The sequence below is a fragment of the Amblyraja radiata genome, chromosome 11 (genome assembly GCF_010909765.2).
Source record: "Amblyraja radiata isolate CabotCenter1 chromosome 11, sAmbRad1.1.pri, whole genome shotgun sequence".
Lineage (NCBI taxonomy): Eukaryota > Metazoa > Chordata > Chondrichthyes > Rajiformes > Rajidae > Amblyraja > Amblyraja radiata.
This window is the reverse complement of record NC_045966.1, coordinates 28,994,851-29,022,649: the sequence shown is the minus strand read 5'-3', so window position 1 is coordinate 29,022,649 and position 27,799 is coordinate 28,994,851. Positions and strand designations below refer to the sequence as shown.

General features: G+C 40.3%; 1 protein-coding gene across 4 annotated transcripts in view; it reads right to left on the bottom strand.

Moving 5' to 3' along the window:
• afap1l1 (actin filament associated protein 1 like 1) overlaps positions 1–27,799 on the bottom strand; it is a 164,709-nt gene that overhangs the window by 62,684 nt on the left and 74,226 nt on the right. For 3 of the 4 annotated variants that reach the window (XM_033029615.1, XM_033029616.1, XM_033029613.1), the window contains exons 2-8: positions 26,416–26,544; positions 22,554–22,637; positions 14,188–14,282; positions 11,465–11,576; positions 7,228–7,326; positions 3,005–3,216; positions 859–1,038 (exon numbers count right to left, since the gene is read on the bottom strand). In XM_033029615.1, coding sequence (XP_032885506.1) covers positions 859–1,038; positions 3,005–3,216; positions 7,228–7,326; positions 11,465–11,576; positions 14,188–14,282; positions 22,554–22,637; positions 26,416–26,544 — 911 coding nt within the window. The remainder of the gene's footprint in view (positions 1–858; positions 1,039–3,004; positions 3,217–7,227; positions 7,327–11,464; positions 11,577–14,187; positions 14,283–22,553; positions 22,638–26,415; positions 26,545–27,799) is intronic. The other variant, XM_033029614.1, reaches the window with a different exon arrangement.

Below are 27,799 nucleotides of genomic sequence, written 5' to 3'. Positions count from 1 at the left end.
GTACGTTCTCCCTGTGGGTTTTCTCCGAGATCATCGGTTTTCTCCCATACCCCAAAGTCGTACAGGTATGTAGGTTAATTGGCGTGGTGTATGTGTAAATTGTCCCTAGTGTGTAGGATAGTGTTAATGTGCGGGGATCGCTGGTTGGTGCGGACTCAGAGGGCCAAAGGGCCGGTTTCCGTGCTGTATCTCTAAACTAAGCTAAAACTGCTCCTTTGCATCAGGTGAACTTTCTGTTGCTGCTGTGAATGGATGCACACTTAACCTTTTGGTTAATCTCCCTTCATCTCTTTTAAAAAGCTACTAACACATTTATTTTAAAAGGTTAGAGTTAATTTCACTGTAAAATTAGCTGACGGCAAAATATCATGCGACTGCTCAAAATATGTTGGTGCAGTAATTAATGCTCAATAAAGTGTTATACATTTTATTTATCCATGGGACTGACTATTACTGTACTCAGCTTCATTTTGTACTCAAAAGTGATCATCTGACTAAATTGGCATTTTGAACTTTAGAAATGAGCTGAAACACCAGTAGTGCAAAAGACGCTGTTGTCCACTGAGGGTTCTTTTAGTCTGTGGTCATTAGGTAGTAAAGGAGATAAAGAAAAGAATGCTTCAATCGCTGTCTTCAGAGCAAGAAACTATTTCAGTTATTAATTTCCAAACCAAACATATGCAGCTCTTAAACATCCCAAACATTCACAGTTGGAAACAAACCTGATGTAGAAATCCCTGCACATCACGATAATATTACTACAATTTAAAATTAATAGACTATGTGAGAGCACCCTGTGCAGCCAAAGATTTGGTAGAAGTGATTTGTACTGAGTGTAATATAAGTTGTTGGCATTACCTTAAACCATTCCTCTGCTTGTTCTTTGCTTTGTACAGCTAGTACTAGCGCTTCAGTTCCCGGCTGGGAGAATCTTAATTCGTGCTTTTTGCGTCGACCGTCTTTAGGCACATAAATAACATTGCACATGTTCAGTGACAGCTCCATGTGAGGCTGATGGTCTTTGGAGCTTTTGTAACACTAAGAAAAGGGAAATGTACATTAGTTTTTTCTTTAGAGAAATCCAATACAAAGGCAATACATTTTCTCAACACATGTAGTACATTAACTGTTAATGAAGAATATGCCTTAACAGTGTAGCTTGATGGTTATGTGATACAGTGATAATTATCAAGTATACCTAACATATCCTTGCATTCCATCTGTTTTCCCAACAGGATGTCTGGAAAAAGCTGTAGGAAGTTTCCCATCAAGCCACTTTCATTGAACAGAATTTCCTGCAGCATATTATCTTCATAGCCCAATTTATATCCTCTGGACTGAATTTGTAGCAAAACTATTTATTTCAAACATATAGTGCCCTGTGTGAATATCAATGTGATTTTAAGATTAGTCTGAATATTTAAAGTCTTGTAATTAACAATGCTTGGGACAGAAGTAATATTACTTTGTAGATGTATTCAAAAGGAAACTGGTGTTTTGCTGTTTGGTTTAATCACAATGAACTTAAACTTACAGAAGCTTATAACTGTGAGCAGAACAGAACAAATAACAAATAATCCTGACTTTGCCATTTATTTTTAACTGAAGTCAAACTGCAGTCTAAATAAGGCATGGTTCAGAAACATAAATGATATTGCACTGTTAGAATGGAGTATACACCAGTGAAAATTGCGGACTGAAAATTCAACTTCCCTTAGGTTTCCAATTAGAATTAAATGTTAATTCTTGTTTTCTCTACTTTTAACCTAAAACAAAGTAAACTTCTTTGACATAATATGTATGATGTTAACTTTGTTATCTCATTAGTTTCCTTTGTCTTATTGCTTATAGTGGCACTACCCAATGAGGTTAGACACAAATTTGCCTTGGAGCATTACATAATCCTGGCCAATAAACAAGTGTTTATTTTATATCTCTATTGATTTAGTGATGGTAGAATGGTTTTGAAGGAGCAAATGGTATTGACATAGGTCATTAAAAGTCTGTTAACTAGGATACTCAAAAATCCAGTCCTGGCCTGTGCCTCAAAACCTGGTGTATAGTTGCAATTGATATTGCAAACCAAAATAATTCTGCTAAACATTGTCATCACAAATAAAATTATGTTCGCAAAACTACTCTTTTGAAGTCATGAGTTGCTTGATGCTTCTTATTACCTCATTAATTAATTTTATTAGTAAAGAGGTATTTCTCATTTTCATAATATGTTGGCTTGCTGAAAGTGGATTTAGGCAATCTTGTTAAAAGAACTTGAGTTTAATGTAAAATCTCAAGGCCTGGATTAGTGTATAATGTGGGGGCAGTATTCAGCACCATCGGCATATAATGCTTGTGCCGTTACCTCCTGAGCACAACCATGTCGTTAACCTGTGGCACTGATGACAGGTCCAACTGTGGGCTGTTTCATGATTCCAACTTGATCCTAATTGACTGCTAGATCACTACCCCAAATAAAATCATATGTTCAGGAAATGCATGATTTTACAGTTACGTGATCCTTGATACTTGTTCAAAACTTGTTAATTAATGCACTTTAAAAAAAATGTCTTATTGGAACATGGAATTTAAAGGCAAACATGGACTATAAAACCTTACTGATGGTTTTGATGATGTTAAAAGCTATGCTGAGGCATTGAGACACAAACCACATTAGATGGGGGAAAGAGAGAGAGGAAGAGAAGAGGAAGATGAGAGAAAGAGAAGAGAAGAGGAAGAGAAAAGAGAGAGAAGCAGAGAATGAGAGACGAAGAAAGCCGATAAAGACAGACTAGACCTCCCCGCTCGCAGACATCCCCGCATCCCATCTACCATCCTCTACTTCCTTACCTCCCCCCCCCCCCCCCCCCCCCCCCCCCGGTAAAGACATTTGGCTGTAATAACTTTTTAAAGCAACATTTAATTAAGGCCTAGCAGTTAAGTGGTTAACATAAAAATAGGCTTCCATTTTAAGGCCTCCCAAACGTAAACTTGACAATCAGCTTACCAGTAGTCGGTTTTCCTTAATGACACAGAGCTGCTTGGCCCACTGCCCAAAACGCTTCTTCCTCAGCAGGAAGGCACAGATCCTGCAATCTTTCACCAAGTCCATGGAAGCTTCCTCTGATGGCCACTGGTGAGTCAACTGTTGACCTTTCCCATCTTCCTCCTCATCATCGTAAGATTCATATGAACTGCTCATTACATCTGAGTCATTGTCTGTGTGAAGTGATTGGTACATTTATCAATGAAGCTATATTGGCTATTGGGGGCTCAGTAATTCTGATGTGACAGGTAGCAGTTCATGTTCAGATCACATTCTGCATTTTTATTAACCACAATATAACCTGTTCCTTTCAAATATCCAGCAGGTCAGGCACCACTTGTGGAGAAACAGTTGACAACTTCTGGAGGATAACTCTTCTGAAGTACTGGGAAGAGTTAGATTTAAAATAAGTTTGAAGTGACACAGAAAGGCATTGGGGCAGAGAGAACCAAACAAAAGGTATTTGATAGGCTGGAGACCAAGAGAGAATGATTGATAAAGGTTGATAACTTATCAACAACCACAAGGAAAACAGGAGCAGTCAAGGTTAAATAAACCAATAAAAACTGATTTAGAGGAAGGAGTAGTCTATGTCACTGCTGTTCCAATGTTCTATTTTCCTCTTCTCTTATAATTGGGACTCTTATTGATTTACTAGAGTAAGCCATCTGATCTGACCTATAATGCACTGTACAGTGGGTCACCACAATATATTCTGTATTCATTCTGTTCTATTACCATCAAATAGAATATAAATCTTGCTTCAATCTGAATTGAGAGATATTCTTACACTAATTACATTTAGTTGCCTTTGTAACTTTGTTTATTCTCTTTGCTTAAACAAATTAAATATGCTCTAAGAATATTATGTTGGCACAGTGACACAGCAGTAGAATTGTTGCCTTATAGCACCAGAGACCTGGGTTTGATCCACATCATGGGTGCCGTGTGTACTGAGTTTGCACGGTCTCCCCATGACACGCATGGGTTTTCTCCAGGTGCTCCCGTTTCCTCCCACACTCCAAAGACATACAGATTTGTAACTTAATTGGCTTTGGTAAAATGACAAATTGTCCCTAGAGCGTAGGATAGTGTTGATGTACGGGGTGAATGCTGGTCGGCGCGGAATCATAGAAATGTAGAAAAGAGGTGCAGGATTAGGCTATTTGGCCCTTCGAGCCAGCACTGCCATTCAATATGATCATGGCTGATCATCCAAAAGTACCACATTCCTGCTTTCTCCCCACATCCTTTGATTCCGTTAGCCCTAAGACCTATATCTAACTCTCTCTTGAATTCATTGCTGGGCCGAAGGGCCACTGTATCTCTAAACTAGACTAAATAATATCAGTCAATAAAAATTTTGAGAGGGATCTTTTTGCTACTCGAAAAGGTGGCTTTGAATTGTCAAGGCTACAACTGAATAGAGATGTATGTCTGGGAATGGCATTTGCTGATAGCATCAAGCTCAACTGTTAAAGTAAATACAGCGGCAATATACTGGGAATACACAAGAAGAAGTATATCTCAGAATAGAGCTTATAGAAGAGGGCGGAAAAAATGAGCAAGAATGTGAAACAAATTCTTGCTGGTATAGAATGCCCCGTTGTGTGCTTGTATGCCACGAACTGCAACAATAGATGTCCTGGACAGAACGGGATAGAATAAGGCAGTGACAGTAAAGAAACAAAACTGTCCACAGAGTCCATGCCACATTTATTTTTATTTCAGATGGTGATATTGTGGTGCATATTTTCAGGAAAGAATGTGCAGAAGATTTAGGAGAATGTAGCCAGGACGCGAGGGCCTGAACTGCATGGAGATGTTAAGCAGAGTAGGACTTATTCCTTGGAATGCAGGGGTGACATTATGGAAAGAGCTGCCAGAGGAGGTAATTAAGGTAATTAACAACATTTAAAAGACATTTGGGCAGGTACATGGATAGGAAAGATCTAGAGGGATATAGGTCATATGTGAGCATGTGGGTCAAGTGTAGATGGGGCATCTTGGCAAATTGGGTTGATGGACCTGTTTTCGTGCTCTATGACTCTAGGAATATCTACTTATTTTGAAAAAATTTAGTTATTTCAAAATATTTAATTTGATAAATATTAACACTGAATAGCATTTCCTAATGCATTTTACTATGCTCCAATGCCACCCACTCTGATAATCTATCGATGTAAAAAATGGTTAGGTGCTTCTAGAGCGATTCATCCAAGTCTGGATAACACACTTTTAGAAAGATGTGACGAGAATGCAGAACAAGTTTACTGGAAATAGTTCAGGGGGCAAGGGATTTTAGCTGCAGGGGCAGACCATCTGAAGGTGATAAAAACAGTGTCAGCATTTTCAAAAGGGAGTTGGCTAAGTACCTGAGGGGAAAATAAATTATATTCTAACGTGTTACTAAATCATTTGCGTGAAGAGGTGGCAAGTGTGATGTGAATTTGGATGGAAGCTATGCGGCCTTTTCAATGATTGCCTCTGCTGCGGACTTCTCCATTCTATTATCAATAGATTATCCGATTATGCAGACAATGCTGATACCTTGGTGAAATTTTGGATTTACCTGTTGAATACAGGAAGTCACCAGGTTACATCAGGGTTCTGTTTCTGAGGACTGTTCATAACTCGAACTGTTCGTAAGTCAGAAATGAACAAAAACAGTGCAGAAACTGCTGTGTCAGGAGAATGAGCAGGCATGCAAGAGCGGCTGTTAATGCTGCCACTCGTTTATATGTACAAGCACTCTATAAGCTGAGTCCGCAGCTCAGAAAGGATCTGTACTCAGCTATAATTAAAGGAGATGTTTATTAACCTAATAGAGGGCTGGGAAAGCTGCTGATGGCTCCTAAAGTTGAATGCTACTTGAATCCGGGATTGAAAGCAGATTATTTGCATGGTTGAGAGTAGTTACCATGACCAAGAGCAATAAACCTCCTACATAATGTACTTTTTTAACAAGATTTTATAAACTTACTATTTGACATGTGGGCATGAATCATTTTCATGGTGTAAAATATTGCTTCTTTGATTTTATAAAATAATTAAGAATAGTTGGTAATTTGTTTGGCATTAGAAGAAATGAAGGTCCTGGGAGATATATTTTGACTCTCTGATTGCAGTAAGGTGAATCCTGAAATTACTTTAGAGCAATTATTTTATCAATTAAATAAAAATTAAAGTAAATATTATTTAGAAAAAGCTTCTAAAGTCACAGAACTCATCTCCAGTTAATGATTATTAAACACGACAAAAAACAATTAGCTCAAACAGTTTTCTGAATAAATTCAGTGTGCTGGTAGATGGCCTTCATAAATATAGAAATACTTTCAAATAATCAGATACAAAATTCCATTGTTATCTTGAAAAAAGCAGCGAGTTCTTAACACCACCAAACTTGGAAAAGAGACTAAAACCTAAACCTTTGCCTATGCAGGCCCAGTCTGTCTTCAGAAATCCAACAATTCAAATATGTAAGTACTGCTTCAAGAAGAATTATGCCTCCTTACAGCACAGTTAATGGTTAGGAGGGCAGAGATCTTTCTCCAGCCAATTAAGCAACTTTCTTCCCAGGAGATGCCCTACCCTGCTACTGGATCTCATGGCCAGTTAACGGAACAGTCATGACCAGGAGCTCCATACACTTTTTTTTCTGGGGTTGGGATTGAACTCAAACCTCCTCCACAGGTTCCTGATCAGTCCCTGTGCCTCTTTCAATACTCTCCTGAACTATCCAAAATCTAAATTGGTCAGTCTGGCTGAGATTTTGTAGTTTAAAAACATATTTTTAAAGAGCTATAGCGAGGAAGCAGGCCTTTCGGCCCACCCGATTCATGTCATAAGAGCAGAATTAGGCCATTCAGGCCACTGTCAACTTCTCCATTCCTTCTAAAACAGAAGAAATTAGTCATAAAAAAGCAGAAAAGTAAAAAGCCTGACACACAGTATTACTTATACTGGGGCTTTAACATGCAATTGAATAATAATGAATGGGGAAAAGAGAAATGTTTGAAGAGCTTAGCCAGTCATCAACGTTTGCAGAGAAAAGGAAGGGTCCCTGACCTGAAGCATTAACTGATTTCCCTTTCCACATTTCCAATCTTTCTGTTTTTGTTTCAGATTACAGCATCTGCGGTTTTATTTGGTTTCCTCTAAAGAAGGAATTAGTATTTAATTACATGAATGCTTGAGTTCTCCCATAATCCTGGTGATGGGGTAATTACTGTCAGCATCTTCATAGTAGCCATCCTCAATAGAATTTGGTGGACTGGAACTGTCTAGAAATAAAATGAAAGCACACCAAATTAGAAAAAAGGATTTTACATTTTTTTTGGTGAACTTAACACACTGCTTGCGATATCCATAATGACAGTGGCTTAAATGAATGAAAGAGAATAAGCCATTTTGTAATAACTATAACTTTTCTTGCAATGTTAGGAACAATTGTGCATAGCAAATTCCCACAAACTGCAATTTTAAATTCCTATTCCAAATTCAATTGGTTTAAAATTTGCCTACTATCATTATTTCTGAATGGTGGTTCAAATAATGTTTACAAAGGAATGAATTCATAATTTCTTCATCAGTCCTCATTTTCTCCCACCGCCTCCTCAGATGAAGCAGGCATTTTGCTGGAGTGCACTTCTGCAGGTACGAGTAATATTCCCATACGTGGCAAACAGCCATCCTGCATTAGATTGCTTCATCTTGACAGGCTATTCTATACCATTGGGGGTGAGAGGAAATCACTGGAGAGCTAATTCATATCCTGGACTGGTATCTACATCCACATGCTTATAATTACTAAATCACTGGTTAATAATCAAGAGCAGGATTCAGTTGTCTCCCTTTCTTAACTAGAGACCAGTTGTTTTTCTTCAGGTGAGATGAACTAATTAGCACAGACTGACGATCAAATTTTCATCAAGCTGTTGTGGCTCAGTCACAGTCACAGAAACAATTTAAGTTAGCAGGCCAATTCCTCTGTTAATATTTCTAGCCAATATATACCTTAATGAACATTATGCCTTAAATGCAGGTGCCATTGATAATCCTAATTTATGTTTCTCTCATACAGTAAATGTTCAGTTTGATATGGCTATTTAACAGTTGCCTCATCTAAATGTAGCTCCTAAAGAACTATGAGTTATGAGGTATTGAGAAACAAAAATTACAGGGAATATTGTGTGTGTGCAAATTCACAATAGATTTATTCTGCAAAAACCTGCTTAGCAAACAATGGAACAAAGCAAATCTCTTGTCTTAAACAAGGTTAATTCACAACACTCACTTTTTGTGAAGAATGCTATGCTATGCAGCTCACTGTACCCACTGTATTTCTGAATGACTTGTTATCCCTTTTTAAACAAATCTAAGTTAAATATTCCCTTTTCCAGCTTGGCACATTTTGCCACTGCAAACACTATGCCGTACAATGTCTAAAAACAGCATGTGTTAGTGTTACCATAGTAACTTGCTATTAAACTCTCATCTTGGATCTCATTTGGTTCCTGCACATCATCCCTTTTAAGATTTAATGTTACCTGCATAATATTTGTAAAATAATGTAAATATTTCTTGGATTTCTATTGATTAAACAAACACAGTATAAGCAGTTCCCCAAAATAATAGTATTAGAAAGATGTGAGAATTTGCAGATGGAATAGATGTTTATGCCGACATAGCAAGATAATTCTGTTGAGAATAAGCAAGGCATTTCTAAAGCAAGGTAAGAGGCTGCAATTTCTAATCCTACCGTCTATGAGCTACATGAATTAAAATTCTAATGCTTTGTTCTCTGACTTGAACTCAGTCAAAAAACATGCTGCTTTTGTGATATTTCCAGACCCATTCCTTTAAAAAACAAAACAGATGAAGCATTTCAAACATAAACTGTGATCACAATAATAAATAAATTAAACCATGACCTAGTCACTCATTTGCTCTGGTTTCTTTATAACAAGTGTATCCAGCCAGGTATGTTCTTAGTCATTAAGCTAGCAAGCTTGAAGATATGGTATTTGAGATGAAGGGCAAATAAATTATCTAAATTCAATATCTCTTAATTCAAGCCTGAGTTTGCTGTTCAGTCCATTATTGTCAAGAAACAACAAAACACTAAGCCTCAACATATACGGGAAGGATGTCATTATATAGTTAACTGTCCTTAACAAATACTATGATGCAGATAGTTATTTTCCAAAACAGCTTGACGCAGTATTATATTTACTCTTTAACATAATGGAAAACTGGTTAAAATAAGCTGTATCATTTAACAATATGTTGAAGGACATACATTTTTAAGCCATCACATTTAAAATTATTCAATTAATTGGCCCAAATACCTCAAATATCATATTAAAGCTTTCTGGAATAAACTTCTTTGCAGGCTATATCAATACACCGGTTTTTTTTCAATGTGTTCATTTTCCACTGGTCAAATGGCCATTTTGAGCAGACACCCATATCACTGGTTAGTGGTTTACCAGCTGTGCAGAGAGATTCTGTCAAATTTCAGAAAGTGACAGCAAAGTGGAGCCAGACTCAATTTTCCATAGTCAGATTTGATGCAGCGGTAAGAATAAATCAAGGTAGCCTGATCATATTACTGAGCTCTACAATTAACTCACATTTTCTCCACTGGAATCTTAAAATCATCAGCTTCATGGCAGTGTAGCAGTTGCACATGTGTGAAATCACACCAATCAAAAGGCACTGCGATCCATAAACTTGTAAGTTTTTAAGATCTTCTCTTTGTGGGCAGTAGCACAAATGCAGGGACTGCAATGCTCATTCTACAAAAAATCTGAACCTTAAAATTGGTTTTTCAGATTAATCTGACACAGTCCATTTTCACGGCTTGTGGCACAGCAGCTGGTGCTGCTCAGCTTCAGCTACTTATGTCTGGTGCTGCCTGTGAAGAGGCTGCACATTCTCCGTGAATACCTGGCTTTATCCAAGGTATTCCTGTTTCCTCTCACATCCCAATGGGTTAGTGGGTGTTTGGGTTAAATATCTACTGTTAAGCATCCAAGGTGCAGAGGTGCGATAGCAGAATCAGGAGTCATAGCAAATAAGTTCCATGGAAGTTGGGGGGGGGGGGGGGGGGAGATGTTTTGAATAAGCTGGCATTGATTTAATGGGCTGCATGGCCTACTTTTGTTCAAAACAAAATATGACATGATATGATATCAATGAAGTTGATATAGGACATTACAAGCTATTTCATCAAAAAATAAATAATACAATATACAACTGAAGTGGGACAAATTCAAAACTAACTTTACAAAATAACATCTGGCCAGACTACAGAGCAGATTGGGTGATCTTAAGACCAGTTAATATTGATTAATTTAAAGGTAAATTCACTCCTCGTGACTTTTGGTTAAGTACATTTGTTTGAATCATTCCCCTTAGATTTAGGACTTATGATGAAGGATATTAACTTGAATTATTTAGAAAACATAGAAAACATAGAAAATATGTGCAGGAGGAGGTTATTCGGCCCTTTGAGCCAGCACCGCCATTCATTGTGATTATGGCTGATCGTCCCCTATCAATAACCCGTGCCTGCCTTCTCCCCATATCCCTTGATTCCACTAGCCCCTAGAGCTCTATCTAACTCTCTCTTAAATCCATCCAGTGACTTGGCCTCCACTGCCCTCTGTGGCAGGGAATTCCATAAATTCACAACTCTCTGGTTGAAAATGTTTTTTCTCACCTCAGTCTTAAATGACCTCCCCTTTATTCTAAGACTGTGGTCCCTGGTTCTGGACTCGCCCAACATTGGGAACATTTTTCCTGCATCTAGCTTGTCCAGTCCTTTTATAATTTTGTATGTTTCTATAAGACCCCCCTCATCCTTCTAAACTCCAGTGAATACAAGCCTAGTCTTTTCAATCTTTCCTCATATGACCGTCCCGCCATCCCAGGGATCAATCTTGTGAAACTATGCTACTCTGCCTCAATCACAAGGATGTCCTACCTCAAATTAGGAGACCAAAACTGTACACTTTGCTCTGTTACTTTCAGATGCTGCCTGACTAACTGACTATTTCCACCATTTGTTTTTCTTTCTGATTTCCAGCATCTGCAGTTGTTTGGTTTTTGGTTATATACACTGATTGTGGCATGGGTAAGAAATCACAAAATATTAGACCACTGTGTGGAATGTGCTTATCTCAAACCTGCCCACGTATCAGTGTGACTGCATTATCAAGCAAATATAAAGTCCAAGAAAATAAAAACAGGTTTACAATTTTATATATATCTTGCAATTTTAATCCGACCCTGTCTGGTTCATCAGACTTCTATCACTAGCTTACCATCTAAGTTACCTAGTAAAACAGCAAATAGCTTAATTACTCAAATTTTAAATGGTAAAACATGTTCTCCTCACAAAGCCAAGATACGTACTGCGAGAGGTAATGTACTCTGGGGCTTTTCCTGGGCTCAAAGGTACAGCTTCTTCGTAATACCCCTCAGGAGGGGGTGTTGTGGGGAGAGGGGGTGGTGTATCAGGTACTCCCTGAATATGAAAGAAACTTGCATTAGACATTAGGATTTCATTAATTGAATTTCAATACACCAAGTTCCCAAAAGCAAAAATGAGATAATAACCAGTTTAATTGTTGAAATGAAACAGAACAGAAATTGCTGGAAACACTCAGCAGATTGGCTAGCTTAACTGGAAGGTGAAATAGAGATAATGATACAGATTAAAGACTCTTCATAAACATTTTGACCAATGGCAGGTTTTTTTTCATCTTGTTTGTTACAATTATGTCAGTTGAAGGATAAAGATTGTCCAAGGCACTAAGAAATTCAAAGGTGGGGCATTTTGTATCTAAGGTGGTAGATGGGGCTTTGATTTAACATGTCCAAAAGCCCATTGATCCTTGGTCAAACCTAGCCCATGTCATTCACCAAATCCCATCCAAACTCATCTGCAACTCATCCTGGACCTAGGAATCAGCAATCCCTCTGCAATTGGATCATCAACTTTCTAAACCACAGACCATAATCAGTGAGGATAGGTGACAACATTTTATCCACAATAATTCTCAACACATGGATATGTTCTCAGTCCTTTACTCCCTATGCACTCACCCATATATGGCCATCTACAAGTTTGCATTTGATGCCACTGTTGTAGGCCAGATCAGAAACAATGATGAGAAGCAGGAAGAAGAAAATTTTGTAACATGGTATCAAGACAATAAACTTTCTCTCGATGTCAGCAGGATGTAGAAGAAAGTTGTCGACTTCAAGAAGCAAGGTGGAGTACATGTCCCTATCAATGGTGCAGAAGTCAAAATGATTGAGAGCTTCAAGTTGCTTGGCATTAATATTACCAACAATCTGTCGTGGACCAACCGCATTGATGCGAGTGCTAAGAAGGCATGCCAGCACCTCTACTTCCTTAGGAGATTGAGGAAATTCTGCATGTCTCCAATGATTCTTGCAAACTTCTACAGATGCACCAAAGAAAGCATACTGTCAGATTGCATTGCAACTTGTTTTGGGTATAGCTCTACCCAAGACTGTAGGAAATTGCAGTTGTAGATGTAGCCCAGTCCATCACATGGATTAAACCTCCTACCATTGACTCCATCTACACTTCATGCTTCCTCAAAAAATCAGTCAACATAATCATAGACTTGTCCCACTCTGATCATTCCTTCTTCTTGCACCTGTCAGGCAGAAGGTACAGAAGTTTGAAAGCACACACAACCAGACTCAGGAACAGCATCTTCCCCTCTGTTATCAGGCTTCTAAAGAGTCCTTCCATAAGCTAGGGTGCTGCCCAATTCACCTCCACCCCATTGTGGGCAATAGACTGTCTATGAAACTGATGTGCTACGATGCCGAGAACCATATTCTGCGCTTTTAATCTTCCCCTTTGCTCTACCTATTGTACTTGAATTTGACGTGGGGTGCATTTATGTATTGTATTAGCTGCTCTACTTAGATGGCAAGCAACACAAATTTTCATTGTACCTCGCTACACGTGATAATAATAAACCTAAACCTAAACCAAATAAATAACATGTAACACAAAAGTTATTCATCTTATTACATCACCCTTTGGAATAATAGTCAGTATTGTTTTACAGATTTACATTTATTTTTGAGTTCTCAGCTGTTTAAGGGTGTGTTTTGTGGTTGACAGATTGTTAGGAAAGAGAGCTAACTGGTAGCGGGGGGGTCAAATCAGATTGCAAGTTCTTCAACATTCAACCATCTGGTGCCTAACTTTTTGCTGCTTAAAGAAAGGAACTATTATCAGCAGATATTTTACACATTTTAACGAACAAAAAACATCGTTGATAAAACTTAAATTCCCATAGTTGAACTGGAAATATTAACTGGTATGATTTGACATCATTAAAACAATAGTTTATGCACAGTTTACGAAGGGAGCACAACATCTCACAAATAAATACCCCCTTTGCTTGTCATCTCAGTCATCCTCTGCCCCAACTGTGGAAATGAGTCTGTGGTTCCCATGTTTGCCTTATCTGTACCCATAAAACTGGAGTGTAAAGAGGCTGTCCCACTGCGGCGACCTAATTGGCGAGTTTAGAAGAGTTTAGGAGAATTTGAAGACCTCCTTCGACTATGTAGAAGACTAACTTCGACTATCTTGAAGTCTAGCTTCGACTAGCTTCGGGAAAATTGGACACCGGATAGTGGAGAGTGAAGATGACCTCCTTGGATCTCCTTCGACTATGTTTAAGACTATCTACGACTACCTTCGACTACCGTCGGTTACCTACGAATAACATGCCGACCTATTATGCTCGACCTCGACTAAACCTACGAGTAAAAAATATCGATTTTTTCCATGGCGACCTTTTTTAACTCGCGAGCATTTTTCAGAAGGTTGAAAAATACGCAGCGACCTAGCTGAGGCTTCGAGTACGCTGGGACTACGCTCGAGCATGAAGGAGAGTTACAAAGACCTCCTAGGACCTCGTGTCGACCATGCTGCGAGTATGAGTCGAGGGCAAACTCTTCTAAACTCGTCAATTAGGTTGCCGCAGTGGGACAGCCCCTTAAATCATCCCCAATACCGAGGGACAGTGCAAGAAGGATTTCTGCAAAAGAAATGAAATGCTCGGGTGCCCATGACTCACTGATTTGGAACGGGGTGTTTCTGGTAGTGGCAACTCGATACGATTCACTTCCTTGCACTCCTCCTGCATGTCCTTAAGGTCATGTAGTTCACAATCTACAATCATAAGAACAAGATTCATACATCAATATTTTAAATCACACTATATATAGTGCCATAGAGCCATACAGCATGGAAACGGGCCCTTTGGCTCAACACCCACTGACTAACATGACCCATCTACATTAGTTCTACCTACCTGCATTTGGCCCATATCCCTCTAAACCTATCCTATCCATAGGTTAGGATGGATAAATGTATCTTAAACGTTACGATAATACCTGCCTCAACTCCATCCTCTGGCAGCTCATTCCATACACCCGCCAACCTTTATGTAAAAATACTACCATCAGACTCCTATGAAATCTAATCCCACTCATCTGAAACCTATGTCCTTGTATGAAATTATTTTATTTAACAGTGTTATTTGAATATACTTGATAAAGCACGTGTTACCATAGGAGGCAATCGCCAAAAATTAGCCGGGCTGATGATTCACCAGCATTGGTGCTGCTGAAAAGTTGTAATACATTTCACTTCCTCCAATTTTTTTGAATTTTCTGTTCCCCTTGGAACACTCATTCACTGATGGTGACAAGCATCCTTTTCTGTAGTACTTTATGACTTCCTTGCCTACATTTTCTTCTCTGTATGTGGTCCCGTGCACTATCTATGGGATATTACTCAGAGTAATGTGCAGTTTGTCTTAATAGTACACCAGAGGGAAAGATCGACACAGGCCAAACCACGGCATTAAGCACGGTAATTTTGGTACAAATATCTGGGAGATTCTTCTACGCAGTTTGTTGACTGGACTCCATGATGCAAGAGAGTAGGTGAAAGACTGGTTTCCTTGGAGTACTGTAATTTAATATTCTCATCAAGAAGGTGAAATGTGTTTCTGGAACAGTGACCCGATATTGTCTTAATGATCGGCCGTAATGATTGTATGAAGAAGCCCAATCAAGATATTGACCCTGGTCTCTTACTGTGCATAACAATGGGTGCAGTATTGTAATACCAAGGAATAAAGCTGAATATACTACCATTATACAGGCCCTTGGCAAGACCACACCTGCTGTCTCCTTCCCCCCAAAAAAACATTTATTATAAAGGGAGTGCAATGAAGACTCACCAGAATGGTTCCTTGGATGCTATGTTCATTTGAGCGCCGGAGGCTGAGGGCAGACTTGATATAGCTGTACACAATTGCGAGACATTGATAGGGTAGGCTGTCGGGACATTTTTTTGCCGGGGCAGAAAAGTAAAATGCTAGAGGGTATAGCTTTTAAGATGAGAAGAGCAAACTTCACAGGAGATGTGCAGGACAAGTATTATCTTTTACACAGAGTGTGGCAGTTGTCTCTAATGTTCTGTCAGGGGTGGTGGTGGAAGCAAACATAATAATGGTGTTTCAGAGACTTTTAGATAGGCACATGGATTTGCAGGGAAAGGATGGATATGGATCATGTGCAGCAGAAAGGTTTAGTTTAATTTGGCATCACGCTCAGCATAGACATTGTGGGTCGAAGAGCTCTTCATTTGCTCTACGGTCTGGATGTTCTATCATATGAGGAGAGATTGAGCAGACTCTGTTATTCTTTACAGTTTCGAAGACTGATCTGTGACCTCACTTAGCCAAGCTCAATTATTCTGCCCTGTCGAGGGCTCGACAGGGTAGATATGTGAAGAGTGTTTTCCTGACTGAGCAGTCCTAGAGGATCACCATCTTAAATAATGGGTAGACCATTTAGTTTTGAAATGCAGAGAAATCACTGCTCAATGGTATTGAATCTTTGGAATTCCCTATTCCAAATAGCTGTGAAGTCTTAGTCACTGCATTAAAAAATGAGGTTGATATATATTTCTGGATCTTAGAGGAATAAAGGGATATGGCAGACACACACACACACACTAAACCTCCAATCACTTTTAAATTGGTTTCTGGAGACATTTCAGTCTATGCTCAAAACTAGATAGCATTTTTAAAAAGAATATTCCCAAGGAATTTGAAGCCATTAAAATACCCATTGCAAATACTTCACCTTGAATAACATCTTCTTTCATGAGCCCCGAGTAGTCCACTGAACATGCCTACTTTCCAGCTCAACATGGACAATGTTGTGAGTTACATGCAAAAGTCTCATTAATAATATGAACTAATGAATAATGATATTTGAAATGACAACACTCCCAACAATCCTCATCACATGGACTCCCAGAAGCCAGATGTTTGAACGTGGCCGAGACAATGGTACTGGCATTACAGTAATCAGCGCTAGCACAAACCAGCTTCTTTGAAGTGAAGTTCACTTCATGTGAAGTTCAAGGAAGCTAAGGACAAAGAGCAGACATCGGAGGCAAAGCACGAAATCCTGAAATTGATCCCTACTGTGGAAACTTGAACTTCTTTAAAGTAAACAGAGTTGGAAAGAAAATTCTGACAGGTAGATTTAAACCAACTGTGTGCTACTGTAACATTTTTCTTTAAATTAATTTAGTTCTGGATTAAAGGTCAAGAAGAGAACAAATGTTTGCTTCTCCCATGGATAATTTTACACTGCCATTTCTCTTCCTTTTTTAGCCTATCAAATATCAAATTTATGTCATCGTTTTTCTGACCAGTGAGATTTATGCCGCTGGCATGGTTAAGGAACATTGCAGTAGTTTTAAACCGATGCAGATTTATCTGGCATTCTGCTGGAGTCTTGTAGCATCACATTTCCTTGGCCTTCATCATTAGGCTCCTGCAAAAGATGTGCAGCAGGATAATTTCCACAAATAGTGCGATGTTGATGAAGTGAAACATTTCTGTTGCTCAATGTGCTTAGGAAAGTCATACAAAGGGCCAGAACTGAAAAAGCCTGAGTATCTCAAGGCTTTTATTTTACAGCCTGTGATGTTACAGTGCAAATGAGGGGTGAGGCTGTGGAGACATCTGAACTCAATAAGAATTTTACAATCAACATGCGAGCAGTCCAGAAACCAAAGGAAGTCAGCAAACACAAGATTGGCATGCAGAACTTTGTGTGAGAGAGCACAAGAACCGCACCGTTTTAGATAATCTTATTTAAGAAAGATTGCAGATTGGACTAGTTGAACTGGCATTGGACTAGTTAAGCATAAGGCCAACAATGGCAATGGCAATGGCAAGGAAAATGACAAGAGCAGCAGGCTGGAGTAGGATTGGGGATTATTATAGCAATAGACATCAGCAGCCCAGCTGGGTGTGGATTGTGGTCAGAATGTCTTGTTCAAGACCAAACATGATAGAAAAGATTGGAACAAGCTGTTTCAGCCTCGGAGAAAGTCCGGGACAGGGTATCAGGTGCTTGGGAACAGAAGTTATGGACCCAATGGCATTGGGCTTCTCAATATTTAGTTGGTGAATTCACTGTTCATCCAATACTGGGTGTTGATTATGCTATGTAAAGATCAGGTAAAGCAGAAGGGGCAAGTGAGGTGTTGTGAGGTAGAGCTGAATGCAAATAGCGTACATCTGCAACCTGATATGTCCTTGGTTGATGTGACCGAGAAATAGGACGGGAGTTAAGAGTGACTCCATGTGCATACTTCAGCAGGATTGAGAAGATAAATTATTGCTGGTACCTCCCCATCTTCAGATCTACAGATAACAATGGAATGTAGTCCTTCTCAACAAGACTATGATGGAAAGGCATTGTAGAGTGTGAATGGGTTACCATGTCAAAGACTGCAGCTAGGTCAAGAAGGAAGAGCAAGCAAAGTTTACTGCATTCCCTGCCACTTGTCATTTGCTTTGTGAAGCCCTGTTCATGGTATGTAATGGTTGAGCTATTTGACTTGCATTCAGATTTGTGGCTCATTGATTGTTGAACTGGCAGGAACTTGAATTCCCCAGCGCCGCCTCTGGGAAATTTCAAGTAGATAGATAAATCTGGAAGTTACAGAATCAAATCTCAGCAATGACAACTGTACAGATTAAGGATTGCTGGAAAACCTCATTAGGTTCCTTCAGAGAAGTAAACCAGCCATCCTTCCTAGATCCTTCCATCCCCATTCCACTTAGTGCCAGATCTATCAGTGTGGTTGATCCTTCTGATTCAGAGGAAAGTACCGATGGACACTAAATGCTGGGATTGTCAGTAAGGCGAGCATCCCATGAGTGAATAGTTTAGTTTAGTTTATTATTGTCATGTGTATCGAGGTACTGTGAAAAGCTTTTGTTTGAGTGCTATCCAGTCAAAGAAAAGACTATACATGAATGTAAGCTCTTGGGGCTAAAGGAATCAAGGGACATGGCGAAAAAGCAGGAACGGGGTACTGATTTTAGGTGATCAGCCATGATCGTATTGAATGACAGTGCTGGCACGAAGGGCCGAATGACCTACTCCTGCATCTATTTTTCTATGTTTCTATGTAAGCAAGCCATCTACAGTGCACAGATAACGGATAAATGGGAATAATGAGTGATAAAGAGGAATCTTACTTGTAGTTCCCAGAAACTATTCTGGATAAATGACATACTCACTCCCTACATCTCTGATATAAAATGTTCTACCTCAGAATGGAATATTGTGGACCTTAATCTCTAATAGCGTTATGTCTTTATGCCCTTTGTCATATCAGAGTGAGTGTTAGAGTGAACTGCAGAACCTATCCCAGCCTTCCGATCTTTCCTTTATGCAGAGCAAACCAGCTTTATGTGGTGCAAGCCACTAACAAGGAAACATCTGCAGCATGCTGAAGCGTACAATGAGTTAACAGTGCATTTAGTGCTGGTTACAATCTACATTGTATTAATTAGCACGCTAACCATATTGGAACCAATAGCTGCTGGTTAATCCTGCATCACAATTCATAAATCTGTTTCAAATTTGGCTTTTCAGGGATTAACAACAGTGACCAGAAAGTGAATAGTTTGTTAATGAATGATAGCAAGATTTTGAGGCTCGGCTAGCAGTAAACATTTAACGTCTAGATTGCAATCTGTCGAGGAGTTTAAAAAATATAATTATAGCATACTAATTCATAATCTGCCCTTTCTGTTCTGATTTCATTATCATGAGCTGCAATCTATTTTGTTTTGTATGAATCTTATTTTCTTAGTAATCTGTGGAATCTCCAATTCTAAGATGTCCGCAATTATATTTATATTTTTACTGGAGTCTCTAGTTATCAACCATTTTTTCCCCCCATTTCAAGACGGGAGCTGTTCTGAGATTGTTTTCACAGTGTTAATGTCTTTCAGTCAATGCCTCGAGTTAAATTGAATTTGTCTTCTGTTTTTCCAGTTGATAAATGAAATTTGTTCACATAAGATCTTATCATTCCCCCTAGTCCACATTAGCTGAAGTATTCTTAATGGGACACAAATGGAAAATATACGTTCAATTTGAAATAACTGCAAACATGTACAATGTCAACTAAAAGCTATAAAGCAATGAATGATACTCAGAGGTCTCTTTATAGTCTCCAGGGCTGCAATACATTGCAAACAAAGCAGGGTATTGAAACAAAGTTAATGGTTATTCAATACCAAAAAGCTATTTTTCTGAAATGTAAATAATCAGAAGACCACAAGTTACAGGAGCAGAGTTCGGCAATTCAGCCCATTGAGTCTGCTCTGCAATGGACAATTCCACCATTAAATAAACAGTAGACAAAAAGATTTAACTCTGTTGTCACAGTGATCTGAGATTGTCTCTCTGAGCAAATCACTGGGAACTTGCTTTTGTTTTTCATCAATTATGATGGCCATCATGGATTTTATATTCAATGCATTGCTAAAATGAGGTTGGGTTAGAATTTTGCCTCGAGTTACATTCATTCAGCTGTTTATTAGGAATTATATTTGCTAGGTAATGGATTCCTTGGTTATTACTGTTCTCATCACCCATTTCAGAAAGAATGTGGAGGATGGGGATTAGAAGAATGAGTGGAGTAAGTGGTAAAGTTAGAGGTGAAATGGGTTAACAAGGTGTTAGGTTAGGAAGGAGGATGAGGATGAAAACGAGGGATGTGGGTGAAAGAGGATGGGGGAGGGGGGGGGGAGGAGAACATGGTGGTTAAAAGAGAAAAATGAGACTCAGGGATGGGAGATGAGCATACGGAGGCGAGGAAAAACGGCAGGGTGACTGGGGTGCTTAGAGATATAGGGGATATGTATGCACCCCATGGTGGGGGAGGGATAGGGGAAAGGGAGGGGGGTGGGGATGGAGGGTTGGGGGAGTGTCATTTGAAATTGGAGAATTTAATGTTCATATCGTTGGGTTATAAGCTACCCAAGAGGAAAATGAAGTGCTATTTCACCAGTTTGTGTGTGACCTCAGTCTGGCAATGGACAAACTTGGATCATTTTCTCTGGACTGTTATAAAATGATGAGAGGCATTAATAGGGTGGACAGTCAGCACCTTTTTCTCAGGATGGAAATGTCAAATACTAGAGTATTGCTCTCAAAGTGCCTGTTCCTGGGCTGTAATATTTTTATGTTCTATGTTCCTTAGTCATTACATTACCTTCCAGATGATCAAAGCATACTTGGTAGTAGATTTGACCTATTCCATCTCATGCTTAGATAGTTGTTTATGTCAGAACCAGTGTGCTGAGACACTGTAGGAACAATGTTGTTAAGCTGGAAAGAGTGCAGAGAAGATTGACAAGGATGTTATCAGGACTTGAGGGCCTGAGCTATCAGGAGAGGTTGGACATGCTAGGACTGCATTCCTTGGAGCGTAGGAGAATGATAGGTGATCGTATAGAGATGTATAAGATCATGAGGGAAATATATAGGGTAGATGCACAGAGTCTTTTACCCAGAGTAGAGGAATCAAGAACCAGAGGACACAGTTTAAAGATGAAAGGGGAAAGGTTTAATAGGAATCAACGAGGCACCTTTTTCATACGGAGATGGTGGGCATATGGAATGAGCCGTCAGAGGAAGTAGTTGATGCAGGCGCTATAACAACATGTAAAAGGAATTTGGATAGCAAAAGTTTTAGAGGCATATGGGCCACACATGGAAAGGTGGGCCTTGTGCTGATGGGGCACCTTAGTCGGCATGGACAAGCTGGGCTGAAAGGCTTGTTTCTGTGCTGTATGACTTTATACTGATTAAAGTCAAGCACATTCAGTGGTGTCATAACTCGCTCTTTCAAGTGAGGCAGAGGTTCACCTGCATGTCTTCCGATCTGGTCTTTTAATGCTCACAATGTGGCCTCCTCTGCATTGGTACAAATCAAGCATAGACCAGGGGGACTTCTGTAGAATATCTGCGCTCTGTCCACAATGGCCACCAGTTGCTTGTCATTTTAACTCTATTTCCCACTCCCGCAATGACCTGTCTGTCCTCGGCTTTCCCCATTGTTACGGAGAAGCCAAGTGGAAATTGGAAGAATAACATTTCATATGCCACTTGGGTGGAACAGAGCTTAGTGGTACTAACACTGAGTTTTCTAATTCAGGTAACCCACATACATTCATTGGTCCACTTAATTTTCTTCTCCCTTTGTTCACCCTTCCCATCTTTTTCACCCACTTGACTCCATCTGCCTATCACCCCCTCCCCATTTGGTTCCATTCACACCTTCCAATCTGTATGTTTACCTTCCTATACTATTAGACTCTGGCAATCTTTCCTCGCAGTTCTAATGTAGGGTCTTGACCAAAAATGTCGACTAAAACCTTTTTGCCTCCACAGTTGCTGCTTGACACACTGAGTCCCCCCAGCATTCTAATTTTTAGTTGCAGTGTCCAGCTCTGGCATCTTTTTTTTGTCTTTAGAAGAACAGCACATTAAAGATCATCAAGAAAGTGCCCAAAATACATTAATCATTGCACTTTTAAGGGCCAAAGTAGCAGTTCAGCAGCAACTACATTGTACCCCTGTATACAAGCCAGGTTAGCCACCTGCGGGAAAATAATTTGTAGGTGTACAGGGAGAGCAGGCAATAGGACTGTATAGATTACTGTACAAGGATTAGCAGGTACACACTGGACAAATGGCCTCATTCTGGGGCTTGAGGATTCTAGGAACACAATTATACCCCATTCAACAATATTTAACATTTTCAATATGTTAACAGTTGTAATAAGCAATATAAATTAATGTGAGATTCTTCAAAAGTTGCAGTAACTCAACACTACACCCACAGGATATTTATTAGCAACATCTTCCTTCATAACACTTTTCACCGCGCATGTTAATGTCAATTTTACAATTACGGTGAGTACTGGCAGGTTTGCTGCTATTGAAAAGACAATCTGGGCCCTCATGGTTCCAAAATAATCACAACTACCCTTAAAATTACATTGGTTTAACATTAAAGCAAAATTATTTCATTACGTACCAAACTCCTCAAACAAGGATTCCACAAAACTTGTGCCATTCCGACAGTCTGAAGTATTCATGTACAGGTAGCTCTTCTCAGAAACTGTAGAGACAAAGCAAAATCAAATTGTAACAAAAGGGGTGCACATTTGGATACTTTACTCTCAAACACTTGTGCTTTTTGCACCGATTAAGAATGGGTTGAACTGTGATAGTCTCAGAGTTAAAACAATAATCACCACTCCATGGTTTATTCACTGGTAAGTCAAAATGCAACTAGTTACTGCTTAGCTTCCTTTTAGAGACATTTGTCATTGAAGCATCTACCACGTAAAATGCCCTAAATTCCTAGTGAAAATAATTAAAACTGGTGAAATATCAGGACAGAAAAAGGATTGAAGCATTTAAGTTGTGATTTAACATTGTGTTCCTAATTGTATATTTTTTCTTAATCTTCACCCCTTTTACTCTCAGCCCATATGACTTTTCCTCTGTGCTTGAAATAGCAGCTCTTCAATAACTAATATCTCTTCAATGTTTGTACTGGTTTTGATAAAATTAGCATTAACAGAAACCCCAAGGAATCCAGGTTCTAGCCAGTGACAAGCAACACCAGGCTCAGGTGTGTTATAGTTAATGGAAAATGTAACTTTTGTTTCTTGTAAATTTGGAAAACACAAAGCTTTGAAAATTCCTCCCTATGAGGATTTGGAAGTCAGAAATTGTTGCGATCTCAGATTTAATGTTGCATTGTGACATTTTTAGTGTACTTATAGCAGCATGCAAAAATTAAATCACACTTGATGTTCCTATATGGTTCCTAACCGTAATGAATTTATCACCCATTGCTGGGTTGCCCTTAACCGGCTCTGTACAGGGGTCGGCCGGTTCAATGGCAACATGCATCGCTGGGGGCTGCGTTCATCAGCAGCCTGCGAGTGTGGAGCAGACCAGCAAACAGCGCAGCACGTCATTTTCGATCGCGCTGTCCTCCGCCCCCCTGGTGGAGGGGTAGACCTCACGGCCCTCGACAACAGCACATTGAACTGGCTACAGCGCCTGGAGGGCGTTACATAACCTCTGCTGCCTCAAACGCAAGAGAAGACCAGTTGCTTATATGCAAAGTGACATGCATTACTGTATTGCCACGAAGATCAAACTGTTCTTTGCAAATAACTACGCAGATTGACAAGCTAAAATCAAAAAGAACTACTCTGCTCACTTTACAGTTAAGTCGAACCATTGTGGAATTTTTATGTGCTTTTTGTTGTGTATTATTAAATTCCACGTGCCAATGCGTTTATTGCAAAACACCAGAGTGATGAAACATACCCCAAAACACTTCAGAGTGACGAGTTAAATGCAGCACACTGTCAGGGTTCCCAATAGCCCTAAAGGAGCACCCATGTTATCAAATCACAGCTGGGCTGTGAAACTTCAAAGCCACTAAACCATTTGGCTCCGTTACTGGAAATTGTTAGGCAGCAAGAATCTACTCTAATCACTTTAAAGAATTGAAGCAACTGTTTGCACTTTTTGCCTATCTGCATATGATGGAAGGAAAATTGCTGATTGCTATGTTTTATCGTGTGGGAAAAGGTAAGGCCAGAATTAGTAGCATTGCTGAGTGATCTTATCATTGTTACTTACCATCAGGCAATCTTGATTGACCACAGAACTTGTTAACAGGTTTTGCAACAAATAGATAAATATAAATTAAAGATATTCACATTTAAATAGCATTCCCTTTTGTAAAAGGGATATGCCTGAAAATAGACACAAAATGCCGGAGTAACTCTGGGTCAGGCAGCATCTCTGCAGAAAAGGAATAGGTTGGGTTGAGACCCTTCTTTAGATTGAGAGTCAGGGGAGAGGGAAACTGGAGATATGAGGCGGTACAAAAAACAAAAGAATGAAAGGTATGAAAAGAACAAATCAAGGCCAGCAAGGATGACAGAGCCAGGGAGCAGGAGGAATCACAAAGGGGGAGCAGCAAGAGATGGTGTTGCAGGACTCCTATCGTGGAGGAGGTGGAGAACTTCTTTAAAGTAGGCATACCTTGAGAATCTTCAAAGTAGGGTCTACATTCAGTGTAAACCAGCCTTCGCAGCTCTTTCCTGCACATTATGTCTGAAAATATCTGGGCCAAATATTTTAAGTGGTGACACCATCACTCACGAAGTGCACCATCTTATTTGTGGGTCTTCCATTGCAAACTACAGCAGTGACTCTAGAGTCCAGGGCTGTAGAAGATGCCATCATTTTTCCTTCATGCGCAGTAGCTGACCAAAGGAAAATATGGTGTTCGGAGCAAAGGTGGAGTGATTCTTACCTATGGAAGAACCATTCAGTTTTATAGATCTGGGGAGATGTGGCTCTTCCAAATGAGGACTAGTGTCTGGAGAACATGGGATAGGTGACGTTTTGGGTCAAGACTCTTCCTTAGATTCGCACAAAGTGCTGGAATAACTCGGCAGGTCAAGCAGCATCTCTGGAGAACATGGATACATAGCTTTACGTGTTCAGTATCCTGACCTGAAATACCACCCATCCATGTTCTCCAGAGATGCTGCCTGACCTGCTGAGCTATTCCAGCATTTTGTGTCCTTTCGCGGACTAGAAACTGTGGTGATGGCATGGAGACTGATGGTACAAACTTGGCCAGTGGAGAACCAGGTAGGGCTTGCAGGCTAACGACAATTGAGAAGGAGTGTGGTTTGGTGGGCAGTGGTGGGTCAGCCACATGGAAAGAAGACAAGTAATGGAGTCCCAGCCCAGAGTAAATAGATGTCCTAATTATGATCAATCATGTCTGTGCTCTGGGTAGGGGATCTAATTTCCCTTGTAATGCTTCTAAAGAAGTGAGGCATTCCCCCTTGAAGGTTCAATTCCCATCTGAGGATTCGGAGTTTGGGGGTAGAATTGCATGAGACTAGTTGCTGTTGTATCAGAACTTCCTTGTACCACAAGCATCCCTCATTCCCAACCTCAGTAAAGCATCCCTAACTATACTAGTATTACACCTTTTACAAGATCAATGCATCTGAAGTAGTTTAACAATATGAATTAAGAGTTTTATCTTGTAAAATCTCCATATATCAAGAAGCTGAGATTTTCACCAATCTCCCATCAAGCCTGCTTGTAGTTAGCCAATGATGCAGGGACATGGATGGTGACTGTGGTTAGTTGTAGATCATGTCCCCCCCCCCCCCACCCCATCTGCTATTTACCAGGGAGAGGAGGAAACAAAATGGTAAGTTGAGAAGGTACACAAAAATGCTGGAGAAACTCAGCAGGTGCAGCAACATCTATGGAGCGAAGGAGATAGGTAACGTTTCGGGCCGAAACCCTTCTTCAGACTGATAGGGGGTGGCGGGGAGTAGGAAGGAAAAAGGGAGGAGGAGGAGCCCGAGGGCTGGGGGATGGGAGGAGACAGCTCGAGGGCTAAGGAAGGGGAGGAGACATCAAGGGCTAACAAAATTGGGAGAATTCAATGTTCATGCCCGCCGGATGCAGGCTCCCCAAACGGAATATGAGGTGCTGTTCCTCCAATTTCCGGTGTTGCTCACTCTGGCAATGGAGGAGACCCAGGACAGAGAGGTCGGATTGGGAATGGGAGGGGGAGTTGAAGTGCTGAGCCACCGGGAGGTCAGTTAGGTTCTTGCGGACCGAGCGGAGGTGTTCGGCGAAACGATCGCCCAACCTCCGCTTAGTCTCACCGATGTAGATCAGGAGTTGAGAGGCTGAGCTACTAAGTTTGGCAAATACACATAGGCACAAAACTCAATATTTCACAAAACAGACTTGAAACATGACTCTGTGACTGGTTGGGATTCAGTGAATAGGAGTGGGAGTAAAGGCTCTTTGTTTATGTTACTGACCAGAGGCTGGCTGGAGCCGTTGTAACATGTTGCTCACTGTCATTGTCTTCTCTCTGGTGGTTGCACTCAGGTATTCGTGGTCCAGTAGCTTCAGTAAGAGATTCAGTTCTGGGATCAGCTGCTCCACCACTAAAGAAAAAAAAGCAATCTGTTCAATTATCCCATAGCAGACATTGTATGACCACGCCTAAACAACTGCAGCGAGCGTTACAACTGAGACTAAACCAATAAGATTTATGTAGGAAAGAACTACAGATGCTGGTTTAAATCGAAGGTGGACACAAAATGCTGGAGTAACTCAGCGGGACAGGCAGCATCTCTGGAGAGAAGAAATGGGTGATGTTTCAGGTTGAGAAGAAGGGTCTGAAGAAAGGTTTTGACCCGAAACGTCACCCATTCCTTCTCTCCAGAAATGCTGCCTGTCCCATTGAGTTACTCCAGCGTTTTGTGGATCTTATAGAAACATAAAATTCTTAAGGGATTGGACAGGATAGATGCAGGAAAAATGTTCCCCATATTAGCGGAGTCCAGAACCAGGGGTCACAGTTTAAGAATAAGGGGTAGGCCATTTAGGACTGAGATGAGGAGAAACATTTTCACCCAGAGAGTTGTGAATCTGTGGAATTCTCTGCCCCAGAAGGCAGTGGAGGCCAATTCTCTGGATTTTTCAAGAAAGAGTTAAGGTTTTGAGGTTTCAAGGTCAGTATATTGTCACATGTACCAGGTAAGGTACAGTGAAATTTGAGTTACCACTCAGCCAGACTGAGTGAAAAGCACCAAGAAACACAACCACATAAAAGTTAACATAAACATCCCCTATAGTGGATTCCACATTCCTCACTGTGATGGAAGACAATAAAAATCAATCTTCTTCCTCTTTGTTCTCTCGCATTCAGGGGATCGAAGCCCCCGTCGGGATGATCGAAACTCCCGCGTTGGGGTGATTGAAACTCTCTCCGTGGCATGGCGCTCCCTAATCGGCCTCTTCTTACCAGAGACCATGGGCTTCACGATGTTAAAGTCCACAGGCACCGCGCGCGGTTGGAGCTTCGATCCCCGGCAAAGAGATCGCAAGCTCCGCAATGTTAAAGTCCTGCAGACTCCCGCAGCTTGGAGTGCCAGGTCGGTCTCCAGGAAAAGCCGCCAACTCCACGATGTTAGGTCGCAGTGGGGTCGGAGATATGATACGGAAATAAATCGCATCTCCGTCGAAGTAAGAGATTGAAAAACAGCTTCCCCCAACCCCCACATAAAACAAACCAAGGAACACTAAAACATATATTTAAAACATACTAAACATTAAAAAAAAAGAAGAAAGGACAAAAAGACTGTTGGCGAGGCAGCCACTGCTGGTGGTGCTACCCGATCTAGCTCTTAGGGCTCA